This window comes from Drosophila innubila, assembly GCF_004354385.1.
Source record: "Drosophila innubila isolate TH190305 chromosome 2R unlocalized genomic scaffold, UK_Dinn_1.0 1_C_2R, whole genome shotgun sequence".
NCBI lineage: Eukaryota > Metazoa > Arthropoda > Insecta > Diptera > Drosophilidae > Drosophila > Drosophila innubila.
In genome coordinates this window covers 20,170,580-20,190,781 of record NW_022995374.1, presented here as the reverse complement: position 1 = coordinate 20,190,781, position 20,202 = coordinate 20,170,580, and the positions used below count along the sequence as shown (strand labels likewise).

The following is a 20,202-nucleotide window of genomic DNA, read 5'->3' as shown; positions in this document are numbered from 1 at the left end:
ATGGACAAAAATTGACAGTGTTGGAAAAAAATTGAATTTTCCAAATTTGCTGCAGAATCAAAATAAGGTCAAACGATTATATAATTTACATTCAGCAAGAAAATTGATAAATATTTGATCAAGCTAGGACAGTTTAAAGTTTTTTAAAAAGGTTCAAGTATGGAAAAAAAACAGACAATGCTGGAAAAAACTTAAACTTTCCAATTTTGATGCAAAATCAAAATACAGTTAAGTTATCGCTTTTTATGAAAATCGATTTAATTAACTAGATTGATCTCTCAACTTATTTGACGTATTTTGACATGACTAATATTGTATGATAAAAAAACGTCCACAGTAGGTTACAACACCATTATGAGAATAAATTTTATCTGAGAATTAATAGTTAAGTCCTAGTTCGTATGTAAATGTGAATTCATATACATATGTATTCGTTGACACAGGCACATTTACGTACTGGTAATAATACCTCGTAGTTTACCCATTGTCTGTGTCAGCATAATAAATTAACAATATTTATGATACAGAGATAAATGCAAATGGAAGGAATAGCACACGCCTGCTTTAATGCAACGTAATGACCGTGAAAACAGATTTTAAATCAAATTTTCATTAAATACCATTCGGGGTTGACACCAATTGTATAATGGTGTCAAGACGCCATAATCTTCCTTAACATAAAGGTTTAACTAAAACGACGTAAAAGAATAACACAAGTTCAATTTGAAATTTTGTTAAATACAACTTGTATTTGATTTATGGTGGTGTTAGGAAAGATGCAGATACATTTATACAGCAATATAGTAATACAACTATTCGTAAAACTAAGGCACTTAACGGCGATCGGTCTTGCCCGTGCCACGCTTGCCGGAATACAAATGTCGGGGCATCTTGGTGCCAATGAAGCGATCCGCCTCGCCCTTGAGACCCAGTCGGGTGACCTTCTTGGCAATGTCGCGTTTGGCTCTAACTTGAGCCTTCTTTCTGATGGCAACGTCCTTGATGCCAAGGGTATCGCGAGATGGTGCACGCTTCAGTGGCTTGCCGGTCTTCTTGACAACCGCTGAAGATTCTTTGTCAAGCAACGGCACCTTAGGTGTCTTGCCTCCAACGGCAACAGTGCCTCTACGAAGGTCGACAACCGATTTGGTGAAGTTGGCCTTCTCGTTGCCAGACATGTCGACGCCAAGACCCTCCATGGTCTCCACAAGTTTGTTGACCGAACGATCACGCACCTTGGGCTGTTTGTTGCGCGGAATGATGGGCTTATTCTTTCTGTGGGAGAGGCGCTTCTCGTCGCGCAATTCGAAACGTTTGCCGCGGATCTGTTTGGCCATTTCGCGAATTTCTTTAAGCGTCTCATCCATAGACATGTCAGGCACAGTGTAAACGCCTCCGGACTCGCGCAGACCTTCTTCGCGTTCCAGTTCCTCCAGCTTCTCGAATATATCAGCATCGATATAATCGGCAATGTTGCGACCCTCCAAGAACTCCGGTATCACATCGTAACGCTCGTCCTCGGGTATTTCTTCATAGTTCTTCTTCAGATCCAGCGTGTAGTCATCGCCCATTTCCTCCTCGATCTCCTTCTCCAACTTACGCTTACGTTCAGCCTTGGATGCGTTCTGTTCAAGGCGCGCCAACGCTTGAGCTGGAATACATGGAGCCCTAACCTTCTCGTCGCGTGGAGCTGGCATTGCAACATGCAGACGATTAAGTATGTTGTCCACCTTCTTGGTGCGCATCTTTTGATCCACGCGATACGAGAGCAAGCGTTCGCAGGCCTCGGTTTTAACCTCCATAACTCCAGTTTCCTGTACTGTCGACATGAACATAACGGGCACCTGTTTGTCCTCTTGCAGTTTGGTGATTATTGCCTGTCGCTCTGGAGGCATATCCTCCAACGTTAGTATGTCAATTTTGTTGATGGCCAGTATCAATGGCTTGTTGGTGAACAGCGGCTTAATGCTCTCGAACAGTTGAATCTGCTCCTCCAATGAGTGACCACACTGCTCGGAAATGTCCATGAAATACAGCACACAAGCACGTAAATGTGCCAGAGCGGTAATGGCCTGCATTTCGATGACATTGCGCTCCTCGAGAGGATGATCGAGAATACCGGGTGTGTCAATCACCTGCCAGCGAAGATATTTGTAGTCTGTGTGTCCCACGTAGAGTGACTTGGTGGTGAAAGCATACGGCTGCACCTCGACATCGGCACGTGTGATTTTGTTGATGAACGAAGACTTGCCCACGTTGGGGAATCCACAGATGATAATGGTGCGTGAGTAGGGATCGATAGTCGGCAGACGCGACAAATGCTGACGGACCTGCTCCAGATATGTCAAGTTGGACGCCTGGCGCTTCATGATTGTGGCCATACGACCCAAGGCGGCCTTTTTAAGCTGCTTGCACCGGTACAGCGAATCTCCGTATTTAAGCAGACGCACATAATCCTTGGCAACGCTATTTAAAGGAATATAATATAAATAAATAATTTATTGTTAAATATTGTCAATTACTTACTTGTCCACCAAATGCCTGGCTGTGTTTAGTTGACCTAGCGCAAGCTTGTAATGATCTTTGTCGTAGAGGACATTCATTAAATCTGCATAGAATGGATGCACGTCATCCAGTTTGGGAAAGTCCTGTATGATCTGCGACAGACGATCATGGAAGTTCTGTTGAGTGTACTTCACTTTGCGCGTGTAAAATGCACGAATTCGTGATATTTTGTATCCCTTGTGCACGACTGTTGGCGTCTTTCGCTGTGTCTTCGACAGCATAATGTCGATAAAGTCCTGAGGAACAACAATAAAGAAGATAAAGTTAACATTATTTTTGTATTGCGCATTTGTAAACAGATCCACGAGGTTATGTCGCATGCATTAGGTGCTCCGACGGACATAAGCAAAATAAATGGGTTTCTCTGCTTACCTTTGCTGGCGGAACCACCATTATCTTTTTAAAGTTGTACAAACTCATTTTGGCAGAATTATATTTATTTTCCACGCAATTAAAAGGAAAATAAATGAGAATCAGCAGCAAAAACACCACGCGGTGCCTGCAATAGATTCCAAAAAGAGATGAACGCTCGTGTCGATTTCATCAGAACACGTTCCAAGTTATCGATAAGCGCTAATAAACATGTTCAGTACATTGTGAACGGAACTGTTGAGCACACATAAAATTATATAAAAAGTTTTAATTAATTTGATTTTCCATTATTTCAACAGGTTAAATTGCTTTATTGTTTTACACACCACTGATTAAATACTCCATTAATAACAGAAATATATAAATTACTGTTTATGAAAGTAGTCGTAGAAAAAGATCTGGTTCATCAGTTGCACTAGAAGAATGGTCAACTCTATTGAGTTGAATTATCGATAAGCTCATGCCAGCGTAATCGAATAGAATGCCAAAAAGAAAACAATTGCAACAATTTTACATTTTATAAATGTTGTGAATCGTTATATTATTATACGTGACTTAAAAGGAATCACAGAAGGCAGAACGCAAAATAGTTAAGCTTGTATACTGCGACATGCCAATACAACTAGGACCAAGTATAAACGCTTCATTGCGATATACAAGTTGTAAATATTATCATGGATTGTTGTTTATTTTAGGATATTTGTTGAAATCTGTTTACGATACGTGAAACGATAACTACAATCCTTGCTAATATGTTGAACGAGGACAGCGGCAAGCCTTTTAAATGTGAGCAGTGCGACTATTCGTCGAACCGTTCCTTTGACCTGCGACGTCACAAGAAGCGGCATACAAAGATAAGGCCGTTAGAAGGAAGTGTATTTCAATGCAGCGAATGCTCATTCACAACAAAATGGAAACGCAATTTGAGGCGTCATATGCTAACCCACAATATGGTGCCAGTTAAGGATCAAGTTGATCCAGTTGAGGATAAAGTCGATGATCCAGTTGATGAGCCTGTGAATGAGGACACTTTTGAGGAGTTTATTGTGGAGCTAATTGAGGACTCAAATACTGCGTCGAATAAGGAACCTGCCAAATTCAAACCAATTGAGAAATTCGGCGTCACGCAGATGAAATTCTTTGTATGTGGACAATGCCATTACACATCCAACCGAGCGTTTGACTTGCGACGTCATGAGCAGACCCATTCCAGGGTAAAGAACATCGATGGCACTGCATTTAAATGTCTGAAATGTCCATTTATTACAAAGTGGAAGCGAAATATGAAGCGACATCTATTAAATAAAAGGCACATAAATCTCAGTAACGAACTGTGCACTGATCAACTGGACGATCAATCATCTGATGAGTTAATTGTGCAACTAATTAATTCAGACGATCTGAGATCAGAGTATGATACGGATACAGTGGAGTACGTGCAATCTGATAACTCTGAAACGCCGCCTTTCCTTCCAACTTGTAACTCTCCAATAAATGAATCCGAGGCTCAAATAGATCCACAAACATCAACCGACGCGAAGGACAATGAATCCAATGGAAATAAACGCTTTAAGTGTGCACAGTGTCACTATGAGTCTAAACGTGCCTTTGATTTGCGACGTCACGAACAGCGACATAAAAAGGTAAAAATTGTCGATGGGATAGCAGTTAAATGCACCGAATGCTCATTTGTAACGAAATGGAAACGCAATATGAGGCGTCACATGAAACAGCATAACCCTAAAGACATTCCTGCTGAAACGCCCATATTGGATAAGCAATTGTCCAAATTAGATGAGGAAGCAAACTGCGATGTCGAGTCCCAGACTATTTTAATTGAACCGCTTTATTCGGAGTTTAACTCTGAGGCGATACAGATAAACGACTTGGAAATATATGAAGAAAGGTCGGAAGTCGAAACTGAAGCTTTGGAGTCGGATGAGGATTCAGATGTTCTTCCATCCTATTGGCAAGCCATCGAACAGGACACAGAATGTGTATTTGGCTCATAATCCAAACAAACTATTGTCTTAATGCCAGGACAAGTTACACTATTAATATATTTGATTACATTTTATGCAAACATTTTAAAATAATTTTGTATATACTAATAAGTTTCTTGTTCAATTAACTACTGGTAAATCGTCATATTATCAGTTATGTTATTTACAGAAGTAATGATTTATTAAGATTAGATATACATTTTCATTTAATAAACATCATCTTTTGAGAATATGTAATAATTAGTTGTTAACCTATTTGATTGATTAAATTATTTTATCTAATTTCGAGTTTTAAATTTCATTTTTGAATTGAGCGCCATTGATTTTTAGATAAGATCGATGCCCATTCCATGTGTGCTTGTCGATAAGCTATTCTTTGTCAACTTATTTTTTTGATATTGTCGTCCATCACTGATAAAAATTAAAAGTAAAAAAAAACGTAAAAAATTAATAAATTTGATGAAAATTTAAAATTCGAAATTAGAAAAAATAAGGCAAATATTTTAATGAAGGTTTGAAGCTCGTCAGCCCTCGGGAAGAGAAGTTGCAAAATGTAATTAAAAAAAAAATATATATCATAAAATCGAGAAAATTCTAACAAAAATTTTGCTAGGATTTAAAAAAACTAGCTTTTGTCGGAAATGTACTTATTTTTTATAATAAAAAAAAATCAAAGCAGATCGGAAATTTATACTGGATGGGCAGCCCTCGGCTTAAGGACGCCGAAAAAAACGACACTTTTCGTTCACTGAACGAACTATAATAGGACTCGACTCAACTGAACTAAATGAGCTACAATCAGGGATTTAGTTCGTTCGTTCACTTTAGGGATTAGTTCGATAGAACTAGTCCGAACGATTCGACTAGTGAGTTTCGATGTATTTTTTACGTAGACAAACTTACGGAATTGTGGCTTAAATTTGGTTAAAATTTATACAAATTGGTCTCGTCCAAGCACAATTAAAAGAAGCAACCAAACAAATTAATTAAAATGGCCGACGACTGGGGTAAGTGGACATGTGTGCGTCATCAAAAATAACGTGGGCGCTGCGCATGTGGCGCTCGTTATCCCAACCCCCCGAACCCCCGTCCCCAGTAATCGACAAGAAAGCAGACGGTCAGACAGACGCGGCGCTCGCGTATGGCAACGTGCACCAACCTTGATATTTATGTGCATATTTTTAGCAATATATTAACCAACAACTTTGTTTCTAATGATTTGGCAGAATCCGCCGCCGACAGTGAAATAGTCATACGTCCGAATGCAGCTAACAATATAAACAAGTGGGAGGGCGAGGATGCTGACGATGATGTTAAGGTGCGCAAACCGAGTATACTTTTAAAATCAAAACGTAATTTATATACTGTTCAAAATGTATCGAGATTGCAGTGCCACTTTGTCTGGCTGGCGATCGAAACTTGTTTTCTGTTTTCTGTTTGTCTTTTGTTGAACAGTTTTCACTTTCATATTGCTCTGTACACGTGGTCACTTTGCGATGCACTTATGTTCATTGTGACTCATATCAAATCTTTGTTTCTGTTGGCCATTTAGGAAAGCTGGGAGGACGAGGAAGAGAAAAAGGACGAGGAGAAACCGACGAAAACAGAAGTAGTGCCAGTCAAAACTAAACCCAACAAGGCGCTTAAAGCCAAATTGGAAGAGCAAGAGGTATAAACATACATTTCATAATTAAACTAACTGAATTTCACAAGTTTATTTAAATGCATAAAACTCTTATTCAGCGGCTGCTCGAGGAGGAGGAAAGCAAACGATTGGCCAATCTAACAGCTGAAGAAAAATTAGCTGAAAAACTACGTCTTCAGAAAATACAGGAGGAATCGGATCTTAAGAGCGCACTTGATACATTCGGCGTGACGAGTATAGGCGGAGGTCTCGATGCCTTCAACCCGGAGAGTAAAGAAGAGTTTAAGGAATTTGGCGCTGCTCTTAGCTGGAAGGTCGCACAGTACCGAGAATCCCCACACTTTCCTCAATTCATCGAGGATCTGGTGCGCGGCTTATGTGTGAACTGTAAGTGATCATTACGAATACTGATTGCAATCAAACAAATTATAATTAAATATATTTCCCTATCAAGTGAGTGCTGCTGACATTAAAAAGGTCAAGATGAGCACAGAGGTCTTACACACGGAAAAAGTCAAAATGGAGAAAGCTAGTTCCAAGAAGGCAGCTGCCAAGAGCAAGGGAAAAGTTACGTTGCGCACAGATCACGACGTAAGTTAAACGAATCGATTTGTTGGTAATCCATCACATATATATATTTTTCCTTTTTTTAGGATATTGATGGCTACCAAAAGTACGGAAATGATTTTACCGATGATTACGATGATTTCATGTGAATAGGATCAATAGTTACAAACACCATACATATATCTGATTATTGAATATACATACATATATAGTTGCTTGTTGAAGTGAAAGAAAGATTTCTTCTTGTTAAAGAAATTGCGCAGGAATTTGAATCCTTTTTGTTGATTTTGAAGCTGATTATAGGGCCATATTAATATAAATATGTGTACATATATGTGTATACATATATATTTGTATTTGTATGACAGCACACACCATTACATTATGTAAAATATATATAATAGAATAACTAAAGTCAAGTCAAGCAAGCAAGCAATCAAGAAACCTCAACAAAACATATTTCAAATTACAAAATACAGAATAATTAGGTACATCGACGGCTTCTTGTAAATTCTCTTTTGTATAATACTATAAAGCGATATTAAAATGTGAAACAAGCTCAAAGAATGTATTTATTTTAATTCGATTTCAAATAATTTATATTACAGTGGGTCCAGCTCGGGGGCATTGTTTATATTGAGATGGTTCAATGATTTTTCAATTACCGATGGAATCACCGTTGCCAACATATTAGCTAGTCTTAGCTTTTTACGAAGTTTGTTTGCTAGAAAACTTTAAAATTTGCTATTAGCCGAAAATCTGGTTATTTTCAAAATATATTTTCAGCTTTGTTGGGTGCTTTCCAGCCAGAAACAGCTATTTTTCCCCTAAAGTCTTAGAAGAAATACTAATAGCAAAATATAAATAAAATATATATATGAATATAAATTTTAAATAGCCATATATTCGGCAAATAGCAATTTAACATTTATATTTATTAATTTCTACCAAATCGAGCTCTGCAAATAGCCCGAACTAGCTTTAAAAAAGCTAAGTTTGCAACAATGCTAACAAGAGTAGTCGCAGCGAGATAGATATTAGCCATCTCTGTTATAAAATACAACTCTGTTGATTAAGTCGCAACTCTGGTAAACAACGCACGTGCGCTTGCAAACAAAAACATGACTGATAATTTAAATAAATACCTTGCAGGTATAAATAGCCTCAATTACATTTTATTTGAGGTGTCTTAATTTATTTGGCGTTACAGAAGCCGCCTCCACTGACCTGCCTAGCTCAGAGGATGAGGCTGATCTTGAAGATGAGGACACCTGTGGAGCTCATGAATTGGCCGCCGAATTTAGCTTTCATTATCCACAAGACGAATCGTCGATATCGCTAAAACGTGACTACGTCTTGGGTTTATGTGCTGACAGTGGATTTACACGGATTGCTGCTGGCCTATCCAACACCACAGTTAAGATCTACGACCTCAGCGCGGCAGGCTCTCTAACTGCAATTCATGAGGAGCGAGTTCCCTCTGTGGTGAGCTTACACAATGATGTGACAATCTGTGGAGTCCGATTTTTGGATGATGGCTCCGACTCATTGTTGGTTGGCACCACAAATGGCCTGGTGCGTCTTATTGATTTACGTGCAAACGGCGTACAGGCGACATTTGAGTACAAGACAGCAGAGCAATCGTCTCCGCCTGTGCCAAAGTCAATAACATGCTTCGATCGTAATGCCAATAGTCGCGTTATCTGCAGCGGCACAGAGCAGTATATGAGCAATGTGTATTTGCTCTTCTTTGATGTCCGTGAGCGTAAACAGCTTGGCGTCTACTACGAGACTCACGAAGATGATGTGACCTCCGTGCGCTTTCATGCAAGCAATCCAGATCTCTTGTGCTCAGGAGGAACAGATGGTCTGATAAATGTGTTTGATATTAAACAGAGCGACGAAGATGAGGCGTTACTTAACACTATTAATACTGAGAGCAGTGTTCACCGGCTAAATTGGCATCGGAATGTCTACGAGCAGGACATCATCTCATGCATCACACACACCAACGATTTTAAGAGCTATGAGTCCGAGGAAGGCGATGAGATCATCTCCTTTGACCGTTCAGCTATTACAGCAGGCATTCGACGCAAATCTGCTGGCAATTTTAATTTAATCAATGCCCATAATCTGGAGGATGATGGCGTCTTTTTGTTGGCCGGCACCAACCAAAATCGAGGGTAAGTTCTACTTCAAATTGACTTTATCAATCAACTAATGACCTTAATGACCATTTCCAACAGAGAGGTGCTGCGATCAGTGAGTGCTCCCGCTAAAGAAACGTTGAAGCCGCTTACTAACTTTGTGGGCAACAAACAAATTGTGCGAGACAGTCTTTACGATGCCAAGCGGAATCTGCTAGTAACTGGTGGCGAAAGTGGCATTATTACCGTCTGGACGCCTGCTGCCAGCAACAACAGCAGCAGTGCGAACCTAAAGAGTAAATCGAAGGCTGCAAAGGCACACAAGAAAAATCCATACTAAAGACAACATTATTAAATAAAGATTTATATGTATTTACTTTTAATTTAAATAAAAATCATATTCCTACAATTATATATATATATATTCCGTATCATCTCACAGTAATGATTGCCGCACCCTTTTCAATTTTTGCCGCCAATTTGGCTAACGTTGCCAGAAGCTAAATGCTGCTACAAGCTGTTATATTGATGATGCTGCCACCTATTGCAAAATTACTGTTGCACACTGACAGATTCTCATTGCTACCATTACGTAAGAGTGGTCTAAAGCGCAAGCTCGCTTACGTATCATAGATTTGGGCCGTGCTATTTACATGTTAATTTATTATATGTTTTTAAGTTCATTTAACAATAAATGTATATAAACTATTAATAAATATAAACAATTCTAATGTTGAAAACAATGTATAATTGGGAGTTCATCACTCTTCGCTGGGTAAGTTGTCTAATTTAATTCTAAATCATAGATCCGAAGTTCGAACAAATTCTACAAAAATTTTTAAAATCCTAGTTCCACAATTTGATCTGAAAAAAGAAACTTTTCTCTTTTCGGTAAATAAGGCTGCCACCCTCTGTTTCGACTGTTACTATTTTATAAAGAACGCCCACGCCACAAAAACAACAAGAACATAAGCATAGACCATAGACAAAACAAGATTAGGGTGGTTCCCCCACCACACAATGGCTGAATACTTTCAGATTCTTAAAAAATCGATGCATAAATAGAAAGTCACTCTTTTATTGCTTCTAAAATGCTCTCAAATGGAAAGCACCGAGAACAACAAATGATGAGTCAATCTATATTTGCAGAGCACATAGCATTAACTCAGTTGTAACAAGCAAGCTCTGCTGAGTAAAAAATTAGCACATCCTTAAGGCACACAGCGCACATCCTTAGCATCATAATTTCTGGTTCTCATTTTCTCTATTTGCCTCTCTGTCTGTCTCTCTGCCTGTTATGATGAGTTGCTTTGGTATGTACGGTATGTAGGCCAATTAGTGCTGCAGGAGGCATCCCAAATGCGTGCCCACAAATCGCCTAATCCACTGCCACTGCTGGTATGGGACGGGATGGAACGGACTTCAGCTAAATGTTGACAAATACAACACCTACGATACAAATAAAATTGCTACAGAAGTCCCACCTAAAACGTAGCATCGAAAGGCCTAACCGGAACGACTTAATTTTCACAAATTTACGCCAAGCCCAAAAATGAAAGACGGACTTGATTTTTTTTTTTTTTTTGGTGCAGCTAGCGATGCCGCCACTGTTGCATTTGGTCCTGCGGCGCACAGGATCGTTCCTACGTTGAGATCTCTCAAAAACCGCCACTCACCGTGGCTAATTGCTCATGAATAAATTGTAGTGTATAGAATTCCATCGAAACTCTCAGTCAGAGTCTCTGCTTCTCTGCTTCTCTTCTCTCTCTCTCTCTCTCTCTCACTCTCTTTCTCTCTGTCCATCGCTGGCCGAGCAACCAAAATATTATGGTGTTCCCTGCTGTTTGAGCACAGTCAACGCGAATTTGCTGCGGTAAGTCGATGCTGTTTTGGGTCTAGGATATGTCTATAGGTTCGATGTCTTTGCCTTTGGCGGTGATCTGCTGTCGTCGGTTTGTTATGCTGTGATTTGACATGTTTGTTAGCAGGGCGCTTGACCCTGAAATTATGTTCCACTTTGATGTGATTCGTCAATGCGGTGGACTACCGGCTACCGAAGACTGTCTCAGAGCCTCGTCTTGGGCCCCTGCATCTATTTTTCTTGCGGATTGCCAACAGCGTTTGTTGGCGAATCTGTCCCGGGCAGTCGCCTTGTCTGTTCTCCTGTTGCTGGAGTGCCATTCGTCAGGCTCGGCATGGCCACCAGAGACGGCCCCCTGTTGGTTTGCGTACCGCAATACCCTGTATTTATAGTAAACGTAGCCGATCGATTGACATGTTTTTGCGGTTCCCCTTAGTCACATCAAGGACACATGGTGGTTTACCAAGCCACCAACCACTTCAATTTGTCGAGAAGATAGATAGATTTTTGCTTATTCACAATATAATATTCATTTTTTGTCAACCTATCTAAAAAACTCCTTGTTGTACCTTTCTTGTCTTTTGGTTTTATATTTTTAAATTTTTATTTTCTTTATATTATTAAGTAAATTGTATCTAAATTGTTGAGCAGACTGTTCCTAGCGGACAATAGGTAAAAAGAGTTATTCTGTAGTTTTGATTTAAAAAATCGAGAATAAAAGTATTATTTTTATGTATTTTTGGGTATTCTTTTTATCTTTTGGTATTTTTACTGTCAATAAATACTACACATAGTACTGCAACAGAATGAAGATGAAAAATTCAATATAATACAAGACAGTAGGATCCTAAATATGCGTTTAATTAAAGATTACAAATATTTTTAAATTGGATTTTACTTTTGATACTTATTTGTAAATTTTAAAAGTAAAATTAAAAGTAACCCTTTTTTTTTAAAAAATATTAAATATGTGTTATATTGTAAGTTTTAATTAAAAGTAGATATATTATTATTATTTTGAATTTTTTATAGTCTCTGAGATTAATTTGTTCAGACGAACAGATATGGCTGCATTAACTCGGCTGTTGATGCTGATTAAGAATATACATACTTACTAGGGTCGGATATTCATCTTTCTCCCTGTTACATACATTCCAACGAATGTAAAATACGCTTTTACTTTTTCTCAAGTAACGGGTATAAAAATGATTTTATAAATCGTAACGACTAAACTATAAATTAGGGTGTATTCCTTGTTCCCGTAGCATATTTCATTGACATTGATTTATTTAGCTGAAATTAGCACTCATATCTCATATTTGCAGTCCTTCATTTTTATTATCTTTTTTCTTAACTTTTCCTTAGAAAATTAAACTTTAATTGAATTCATAGTTCATAGTTGTCTATATATAAATAAATATTTAAATATATAACATTTATTCAAGTCCAAGAAATAGTTACCATTTAGAAAACTGGTGTGTTTTTTGTTAAATAAAAAAACCTTTCATGTTTCACAGATATGAAAAGTACTCGAATTATTTGCAGAGGTTCATTGAGTGCTAAATGAGGACACCTTCCAAGTGCTTGCTCTTTTTGTGGCCCTAAAAAAAAGAAACCGCTAATCATAGGCCCACACACAATATCTGACAATGGCTCACCTAATTATTTGGCTCAATTGTAACACGGCTCGTGGTCTTTCTCGTCTTTTTTTTTTGTTTCCGTGCGGCACTCGACAAAAAGCGAACTAATTTTTAAACGATTTCATTTCTCTTTTTATGAGTTTTTCACCATTGTACGCACTTTTTCTGCTTTGTCCATTGTCCGCTGCTCTTCAAACATCCTAATTACGGCAGTTAGTTGTTGTAAGTCCCCGGGACAAGGACTCGAATCCTGGGTCGTTTTTATTGCGCGCTCGCATTTCCACTAAAAATTGTGTCATTTTTTGTTCTCAGCCCAGTGCCGGGACAGGATGCAGGACACGTTGTTTGCTTCTAGGTAGACGCGCCTTTTTATTGGTCCACCTTCGACGGAAATTGCAACGCGACCGCAGTCCTGCAGCGCAGTCCTCCAGAGGACCTGTGACCTGTAACCTGTGACCGAGCAGCTTTCTATCGTGAAGCAAATGAAAATACAATTTGAATTAAACTAATAAACAATGAGATGGGAATTGCATTTGCTATAAACTTACAGAGGTCTCCACTAAAGTATCCAAAGTTATCTCTCTTTGCTATATATAATACAGATCTTATCCTGAACAGGAGAAGATTATTTTAATGTTTATTTATTAGCCGCAATTTAAAAAATAAAACAAATTAAAAAAGGAAAATGCTTGGGTCGTTTTCGTCCTGGTCCCGTTTCTCATTGTTTGTGGCAAGGAGAATTTTTGGAAAATTTATGACACGTTCGCTTGGTCCCGTTTTGCATTGTTTGTGGCAAAGAAATTGTCTCAAAAATTATGGTATATGCAGATTTTTATGGGCTGCCTCTGGGCAGTCGGGGCTTCGAGGAAAAACGCGCCGTGTCCTGTCGTGCATTCCGAGGACCGTATTAGGAAAGTAGATCAAACTTTTTTGTTTTCATTGTGCATTTTTTCGCTGCGCTAGTTTTTTTCCCCGAACATGAACAACACCGAGTGCTCTAATTTTTTAATTCTTCACGGGTTTTTATGGCCACTGGAAAAACATTGGTAAACACGAAAACACACATACAACACCATTTTGCGGACAAGGTTACTCAGCACCATTTATCGCCAGAGGCTCTACTTACCTGTTAATTGTGACCATAATTCAGTCTATATTCCGGATACGTTTTTAACAGTACAGCCCAGCATATTTTTATTAGGGCGTGCAATCTCCATATATTTTCTTACAAGGCGTTTGTAAATCTTTCGAAATATTCATAGATATTCATCTGCATTCTATTGAAATGTGAAAAACGTATTTTCTAAATTTTAGTTTAGTTGAATTTTTTTTTGTTAGTAATATATTCTCTATTAAATTATCTGCAAGGAAGTAAAGGTACAGTCAAAACACAGCATATACTTTTTATTGATATAACTTTATTGAAACTATGTAATTTGTGTACATATGAAAAAATAAAAAAAAAAGGAAATTGTTTTTCTATATTCGTTTTATATTATCTAAATGAAATGAGCTCTAAATTAATTAATTGATAGCTTATTTACTTTTCATTTTTAGACAAACAGATGCTTATTCTTTTTAAAAAATGTCGAAAAATCGACATATTATATAAATTGAAATACGACAATGAAATTAATAACACATTGACAGATATTAGTAGACGGATATATAGTAACTATTGCTAGACTGAATATGTGCATATTTATTTATATAAATATTTATATAAATATCGATTGTACTCGATTTCAATGTCAGTTGGACACAAATTGAAAAACAGAACATTATGAGAATCGGATCATGACCATAGAAGTTATCTCTAAAAAAGTTTTTCTTTGAAACTAATACTTAATCTGTACTTTATTTTGGCTTTTTATTGGTTTTGTGATTGTTTTTTTTAATAGATATAATACATACAAAACTAGTTGTACAGGAAAAAATGTCAACTTTTGTAAATAAAAGATCTATTTTTTAGAGGAAAGAGGGTATTATAATGGATTATATGATAATATGATGAATATAATAATTTTAATTTCTTGATCATTTTAAAAATATGATTAGCATACATCTATTTTGTATTGTGTTTGTCAAGGTTTTTATTGGGATTGCATAGATGGATATGTGTGAGTATTTCCATTTTAGTCTGACTGTATGTGTGTGTGTGTGAGTGTGTGTACTTCCCATAATCAGCATAATCAGCGAGATCGGCGCTTTGTGAGTGCAAAATGCCAATAAAAGAGCAAAAGGGCAACAACAAGCAGAAACAACAAGAGTCTTCCAAGTATTGAGGTTTAGGCCAAGCCGATGATGCCGAAAGTGTTCAGCGCGAATGACGAATGACAATGGTCGGTGATCGGGTAGGGTCAGCAGTAGGGTCAGGTACTGCATGGATATCGACACTTTCGCCGGCGTGGAGTGAAAGGTTGAAACGTTGAAAGGTTGACAGATTGAAGGTGCTGGCTGGCCTGTGAACCATAAAGGGTATTTACTGTCGCTGCCGCAGTGTCGCGTTTATTTGCCTTTGGGCCAAAAGGTTGCTCATTCTGCTGGACAGCGAACCGCGGCCTAAAACAAAAGCCCATGAATGCACAATAGGCAAGGTTGTGGGTAGGGTTCGATGGTGGGCAAGGCTTGGGCTTGAAGAACGACTTGGACAGGTCAGGTCAGTTGTGAACCAGGCAAAGTCCGGGAACTAGGTAGATGGAACTCTCGGCGAGTTAATGCAAATTGCCGCGCAATATAACCCAATAATTTTAACTAACTCACAAGATGTAGAGCAAACAACAACAACAACAAGAAGAAGTACAACAACAACAACAACAACTGGGAGAGTTACTTAGTAATGCATAACAATGGTCGCTGTTAGCTCAAGTTGAGACTGAAACTGAAATTGGTATCTAAAGGTTTCCAAGGGTTTGGCATTGACTGGGAAACGAATCCTGTGCGTTAATCCGTTTGCCATCAGCGACATTATTAGTCAATTTTCATGTTTAAAATTGTATTTTCACTTTCTTCCTGCGACGAGTTAGATTTTATTGCAGCATCTTGAACAATCAACTTGGATGTAAATTTGGACACATGCTGTTTTGTTGTCATTGCTCTAGTTCCTCTAGCTGACTGGTGATTTAGGCCGAATTGCTTTTCTTAGCATTGTCTTTGACTCGCTAACCGGGTTACCCTCAGGCTCCGACTTCGACTTCGACTTTAACTTTAACTTTCAACTTTCAACTCATTTTCGACTTGGTTATGCGTTATCGACTTTGTCTACCAAGGTGGACTTTCCACAGGCCACAGTTTTGTTTATTTGTTTGTTTTGTGGATTAAAGAAGTGCCAAGGGGCTTGACTTTAACTTTGGCGAGCGGCTTTAGTCGCTGATCCCACTGCATTTTCATTAGAAAGTCGTAAACATCATTAGCGGATTCTGAAATTGGGTTTATTTTTTATTTTATGTGCAGCAGCTTAACCCTAAGCCGCAGCTCATCCTAATCCTTAACCCAAAACGCAGGTATCGCATGCAAATTGATAGCTTACGCAAGTCCAACTTGGAGGCACTTCAATTCCTTCCATTTCCACTCACATTCCCATATCCACACTCACACACTGATAAAAAAAAAATGTTCTAAAATCAAGATTTTGGTCTCAAAACCAAGAATTTTGGATTAAAAAAATTTCAAATAAGATCAACTTCTTATTATAAGAATATCAGGGGTGCCACAGACAGCAAAACCAACCGAAAATCTCCCAAAACTCTATACATTTTACGGAGATTTTCGGTTGGTTTCGAATTCTGTGGCACCCGTGTATATGTTATAACAATTTAAGTCTAAAATACAAAAATTAAAAATATATAATTTAAATATATAATTTATTTTTGTAGTTTTAATTTTTGATAAATATTCATTTTATTCTAGGCTTGTTAAATTTAAAAATGTAATTTTTTTGCTTGTAACGAGTCGGACTCGAACCGCCGCCTGCTGCTTTTCAAGTGCAGCGGCAACTCTAACCAGAGCGCCATGTGTTAACTTTTTGCTTCATTTGAAATTGTACATATTTATACTTTCCTAACAATTTAAAATTTGTATTCTTGTATTAAGAACTTTGTTTTATTATATAAGTATTCTTGGTATTAGTAATAGGGTCTTAAAATGATTATACCATCATAATAAATGTTTGCCGCAACTAAACTAAAACTTTTCAAATTAAGTTTCAACAACTGCGTCTCCCCCAAAAGTGTTTCATTGTTTATGCACGTCTGTGTGTGTGTGTGTGTATTAGTTGGGCTGCTCTCAATGTGGGCGTTGTCCAAGCTTTTGCTTTATTTGGCCAGATAAACTTCATTTACTGTTACGATTTTACCTCCTCTTTCAACCTCTCTCCCTTTCTGCTTTCTCGCTGAGCGCAAGTGTGAGGCCGTTAAACGTGCGGCATAATATTAAGACTTCATAAAAGAGCAAATAATTTGGCTGGCTGGCATATCGATCGAGTCAACCTCCCTCGAAAATGTGGGGTGAACAGAGGGGGGAGGGACGGGAGTGGCTGCTGCTCTTTCTCCGTCTCGGTCTGTGCATTATGCCATATCATTCTTTTGCCTGATGAAGCCGATAAAATCCCATTATTATGGGGGCCACTCACGTCTCGTTCGCACCCGTGGCGCTGTCTGCTTGCGGACAAGCGAAACAAAAGATTCGCTCATACGCTATGAATATATGAAATCGCAGTCGACTCTCAGCAAGAGAGCAGCAGCAGCAGCACTCTCTGCTGCTCCATAATAACTTGATTATGGCTAGCAGCAGCAGCCAACAGTGCTCTCCCGTCTCTGCAACTTGGACCACCGACAGACTGCGCATTATCACGCTTTGCTTGCGCTTTTGCCATTCTCTCATCCTCGCCATCTCCTTTTTTTTATGCAGCATTGTTCCGGCATCGTAATTGCCTTCATCGTCGCATAATTGCCAGCCAGCAGCGGCAGCGGCGTCGACAGCAGCAGAGGCAGCAGCACCACAACATTAGCACCATCGTTCATTGCACTGCGGCAAAGCAGAGCGAAGCATCAGCATGAGTAACAGTTGAACAGTTGAGTATAGCGCGAGAGCAATTGCCATCTCGCTCGCACACAATGAACGAACGCTCTCATTGGCCGTTTGTTTGCCTGCGGCAGCCATTGCTCAGCAGCTTGGTATAAAAGAGAGCCGGGGTGGCTGAGAGCGACACACTTGAGCTGTAACCGTCGCAGAGTCAACATCGTCGTTTACCGTTAAGTCGTTGAGTCATTTAAGCACGCAAGTCGAGAACTGAGAACTACTTCAAAGAGAGATCAAAATGCACGGATACCGCACATACAACATGGAGAGCCATCATCATGATAGCAACAACGTTGACCAGAAGCCGCTGGTCGTCGATCTCATTTCCACACAATACGGCAAACCTCAAACGCCGCCGCCTTCTCCAAATGGTAAGTAAAAAAATAAACAAAAAATAAAAAATTAAAATAAAAATAAAAAAAAAATAAAAATTTATATAAAAACCATTGGCAACACTTGGCTAACCCACAACTTCTCTTCTGTCTTCCTTTGCAGAGTGCCTGTCTAGTCCGGACAACTCACTGAATGGCAGCCGCAACTCCGAGATTCCCGCTGATCCGTCGGTTCGTCGCTATCGAACCGCTTTCACACGTGATCAGCTGGCGCGTCTCGAGAAGGAGTTCTACAAGGAGAACTATGTGTCGCGTCCCCGTCGCTGCGAGCTGGCCGCTCAGCTCAATCTGCCTGAGTCCACCATTAAGGTGTGGTTCCAGAATCGCCGCATGAAGGACAAGCGCCAACGCATTGCCGTCGCCTGGCCATACGCCGCCGTCTACTCGGATCCCGCTTTCGCCGCTTCCATCCTGCAAGCGGCTGCCAACAGCGTGGGCATGCCGTATCCACCATATGCACCAGCTGCCGCTGCCGCCGCCGCCGCTGCTGCCGCTAATCCCATGCTGGCCACTGGCATGCCCACAATGCCGGTGCCTGGACATGCGCCCTATGGCCAGTACCGCTACGCGCCCTATCATATTCCCGCACGCCCCGCACCACCGGCACCACACATGCATCCACACGCCCACGCACACGCCCACGTCCACGCCCACTCGATGCAGGCGGCCGCTGCCATGAGCGCTGCTGCTCCCATGGGCTATCCGGCCGCCATGCTGGGAGCTGCTGCCGCCGCCATGCCGTCCAGCTATGCCGGTCAACTGCAGGTGCCCAAGACACAGACACCGCCGCTGGATCTGCAGTCCTCCTCGTCGCCACACTCCTCCACGCTCTCGCTGAGTCCCGTCGGCTCGGATCACACCAAGGTCTTCGATCGCAGCCTGAGTCCCTTGCGTAACGCTGGCTCCCTGCTGCTCCCAGGTCCCAGCACCACCAGCAGCCCGCTGCCCGCTCCTGGTCTGCTCATGCCCAGCGCCAAGCGTCCCGCTTCCTCCATGTCGCCGCCGCCCGCAACAACAACCGTTATTGCAGAGCCCAAGCCGAAGCTCTTCAAGCCCTACAAGACTGAGGCGTAGGTGCCATCACCACTGCTACCCCCGCCATCTCACTCGTCCCTCATCTTGGATTGTACAAATTAGCATTAGTTGTTGTGTTGTCTCCCTTTCTCTCAGTGTGTAGAATCACATGCAGTCAAAAATGGTTTATTTATCAGTTGTACAAATTTGTAATCTAGTTAAATTTAGTTAATTTTAAATCATTTCTAATGAAAATCAATCAAAATAAAATTATCAAAATTTAAAAATAACTTGCGACTTTTTCGTTCAATTATTACCTGAGTTGCAGCTGCATTTGTGTTACCTGCTCCTTTTTGGGCTTAAAATGCACAATTTTATTGGCCATGTGGAGAATCCGTTGCAAGGAGCAGCTGCAACGAGTTGCAACTGAGAGATCGACCTCGAGTTTGAGCAGAGAAACTATGACAAATTGTGCGGCACGCTTTACTTCGGCAGATGACCTTCGATCTCCTAGTTGTGCCACCCACAGGCGATCGCCGGGGGGAGTGTGGCACAAGCCAAAACTCACTCAGCTACACTGGCAAAAATGACCAACTTCTAAAATCAAGAACATTCATCGTACATTTGTTGTTTGTTAAATAAGACCCTTTTAAGACCACTCAGAATCAAGGCTGCATATCCAAAATGTTGTTAAAGGTTCTCTTCGGCGGTTCAAACCATAGAGCAAGACATCGATTCGGTTCGCGAATTGTTTGGGTTCGAACCTTGATTTCAATTTCATACAAAAAATTAATTTTATTGTTATACATTTTTCTCTACATTTTGAACAAATTAAATTATTTTTTTAAAGAAATCAAATTTTGATAATAATTTAAATTTATTTTAAATATGACTTATTTTAATCCGAAGTTTCAAAT

At 39.7% G+C, this 20,202-nt stretch overlaps 5 protein-coding genes across 5 annotated transcripts; 4 read left to right on the top strand and 1 right to left on the bottom strand.

Annotated features, from left to right (window-relative positions):
* Window positions 1-722: 722 nt before the first annotated feature.
* Window positions 723-3,098, bottom strand: LOC117784277 (nucleolar GTP-binding protein 1). The gene is made up of 3 exons (XM_034621974.1): window positions 2,938-3,098; window positions 2,527-2,801; window positions 723-2,466 (listed from the first exon to the last, which is right to left on the bottom strand). The coding sequence occupies exons 1-3, from the start codon at window positions 2,983-2,985 to the stop codon at window positions 834-836; spliced, it is 1,956 nt and encodes a 651-aa protein (XP_034477865.1). The 5' UTR covers window positions 2,986-3,098; the 3' UTR covers window positions 723-833.
* Window positions 3,099-3,417: 319 nt separating this feature from the next.
* Window positions 3,418-5,177, top strand: LOC117784278 (transcriptional repressor CTCF-like). Its single transcript, XM_034621975.1, has 2 exons — window positions 3,418-3,569; window positions 3,633-5,177. Exon 2 carries the CDS (start codon window positions 3,690-3,692, stop codon window positions 4,947-4,949), a length of 1,260 nt encoding a protein of 419 aa, XP_034477866.1. The 5' UTR covers window positions 3,418-3,569; window positions 3,633-3,689; the 3' UTR covers window positions 4,950-5,177.
* Window positions 5,178-5,789: 612 nt separating this feature from the next.
* Window positions 5,790-7,716, top strand: LOC117784279 (eukaryotic translation initiation factor 3 subunit J). Its single transcript, XM_034621976.1, has 6 exons — window positions 5,790-5,947; window positions 6,167-6,258; window positions 6,493-6,609; window positions 6,684-6,972; window positions 7,040-7,176; window positions 7,239-7,716. The coding sequence occupies exons 1-6, from the start codon at window positions 5,932-5,934 to the stop codon at window positions 7,299-7,301; spliced, it is 714 nt and encodes a 237-aa protein (XP_034477867.1). The 5' UTR covers window positions 5,790-5,931; the 3' UTR covers window positions 7,302-7,716.
* Window positions 7,717-8,219: 503 nt separating this feature from the next.
* On the top strand, window positions 8,220-9,711 carry LOC117783869 (WD repeat-containing protein 89). The gene is made up of 3 exons (XM_034621426.1): window positions 8,220-8,304; window positions 8,363-9,335; window positions 9,399-9,711. The coding sequence occupies exons 1-3, from the start codon at window positions 8,274-8,276 to the stop codon at window positions 9,637-9,639; spliced, it is 1,245 nt and encodes a 414-aa protein (XP_034477317.1). The 5' UTR covers window positions 8,220-8,273; the 3' UTR covers window positions 9,640-9,711.
* An 8,406-nt stretch (window positions 9,712-18,117) lies between these two features.
* On the top strand, window positions 18,118-19,461 carry LOC117784625 (segmentation protein even-skipped). The gene is made up of 2 exons (XM_034622420.1): window positions 18,118-18,250; window positions 18,375-19,461. Exons 1-2 carry the CDS (start codon window positions 18,118-18,120, stop codon window positions 19,343-19,345), a joined length of 1,104 nt encoding a protein of 367 aa, XP_034478311.1. The 3' UTR covers window positions 19,346-19,461.
* The last annotated feature ends 741 nt before the right edge of the window (window positions 19,462-20,202 follow it).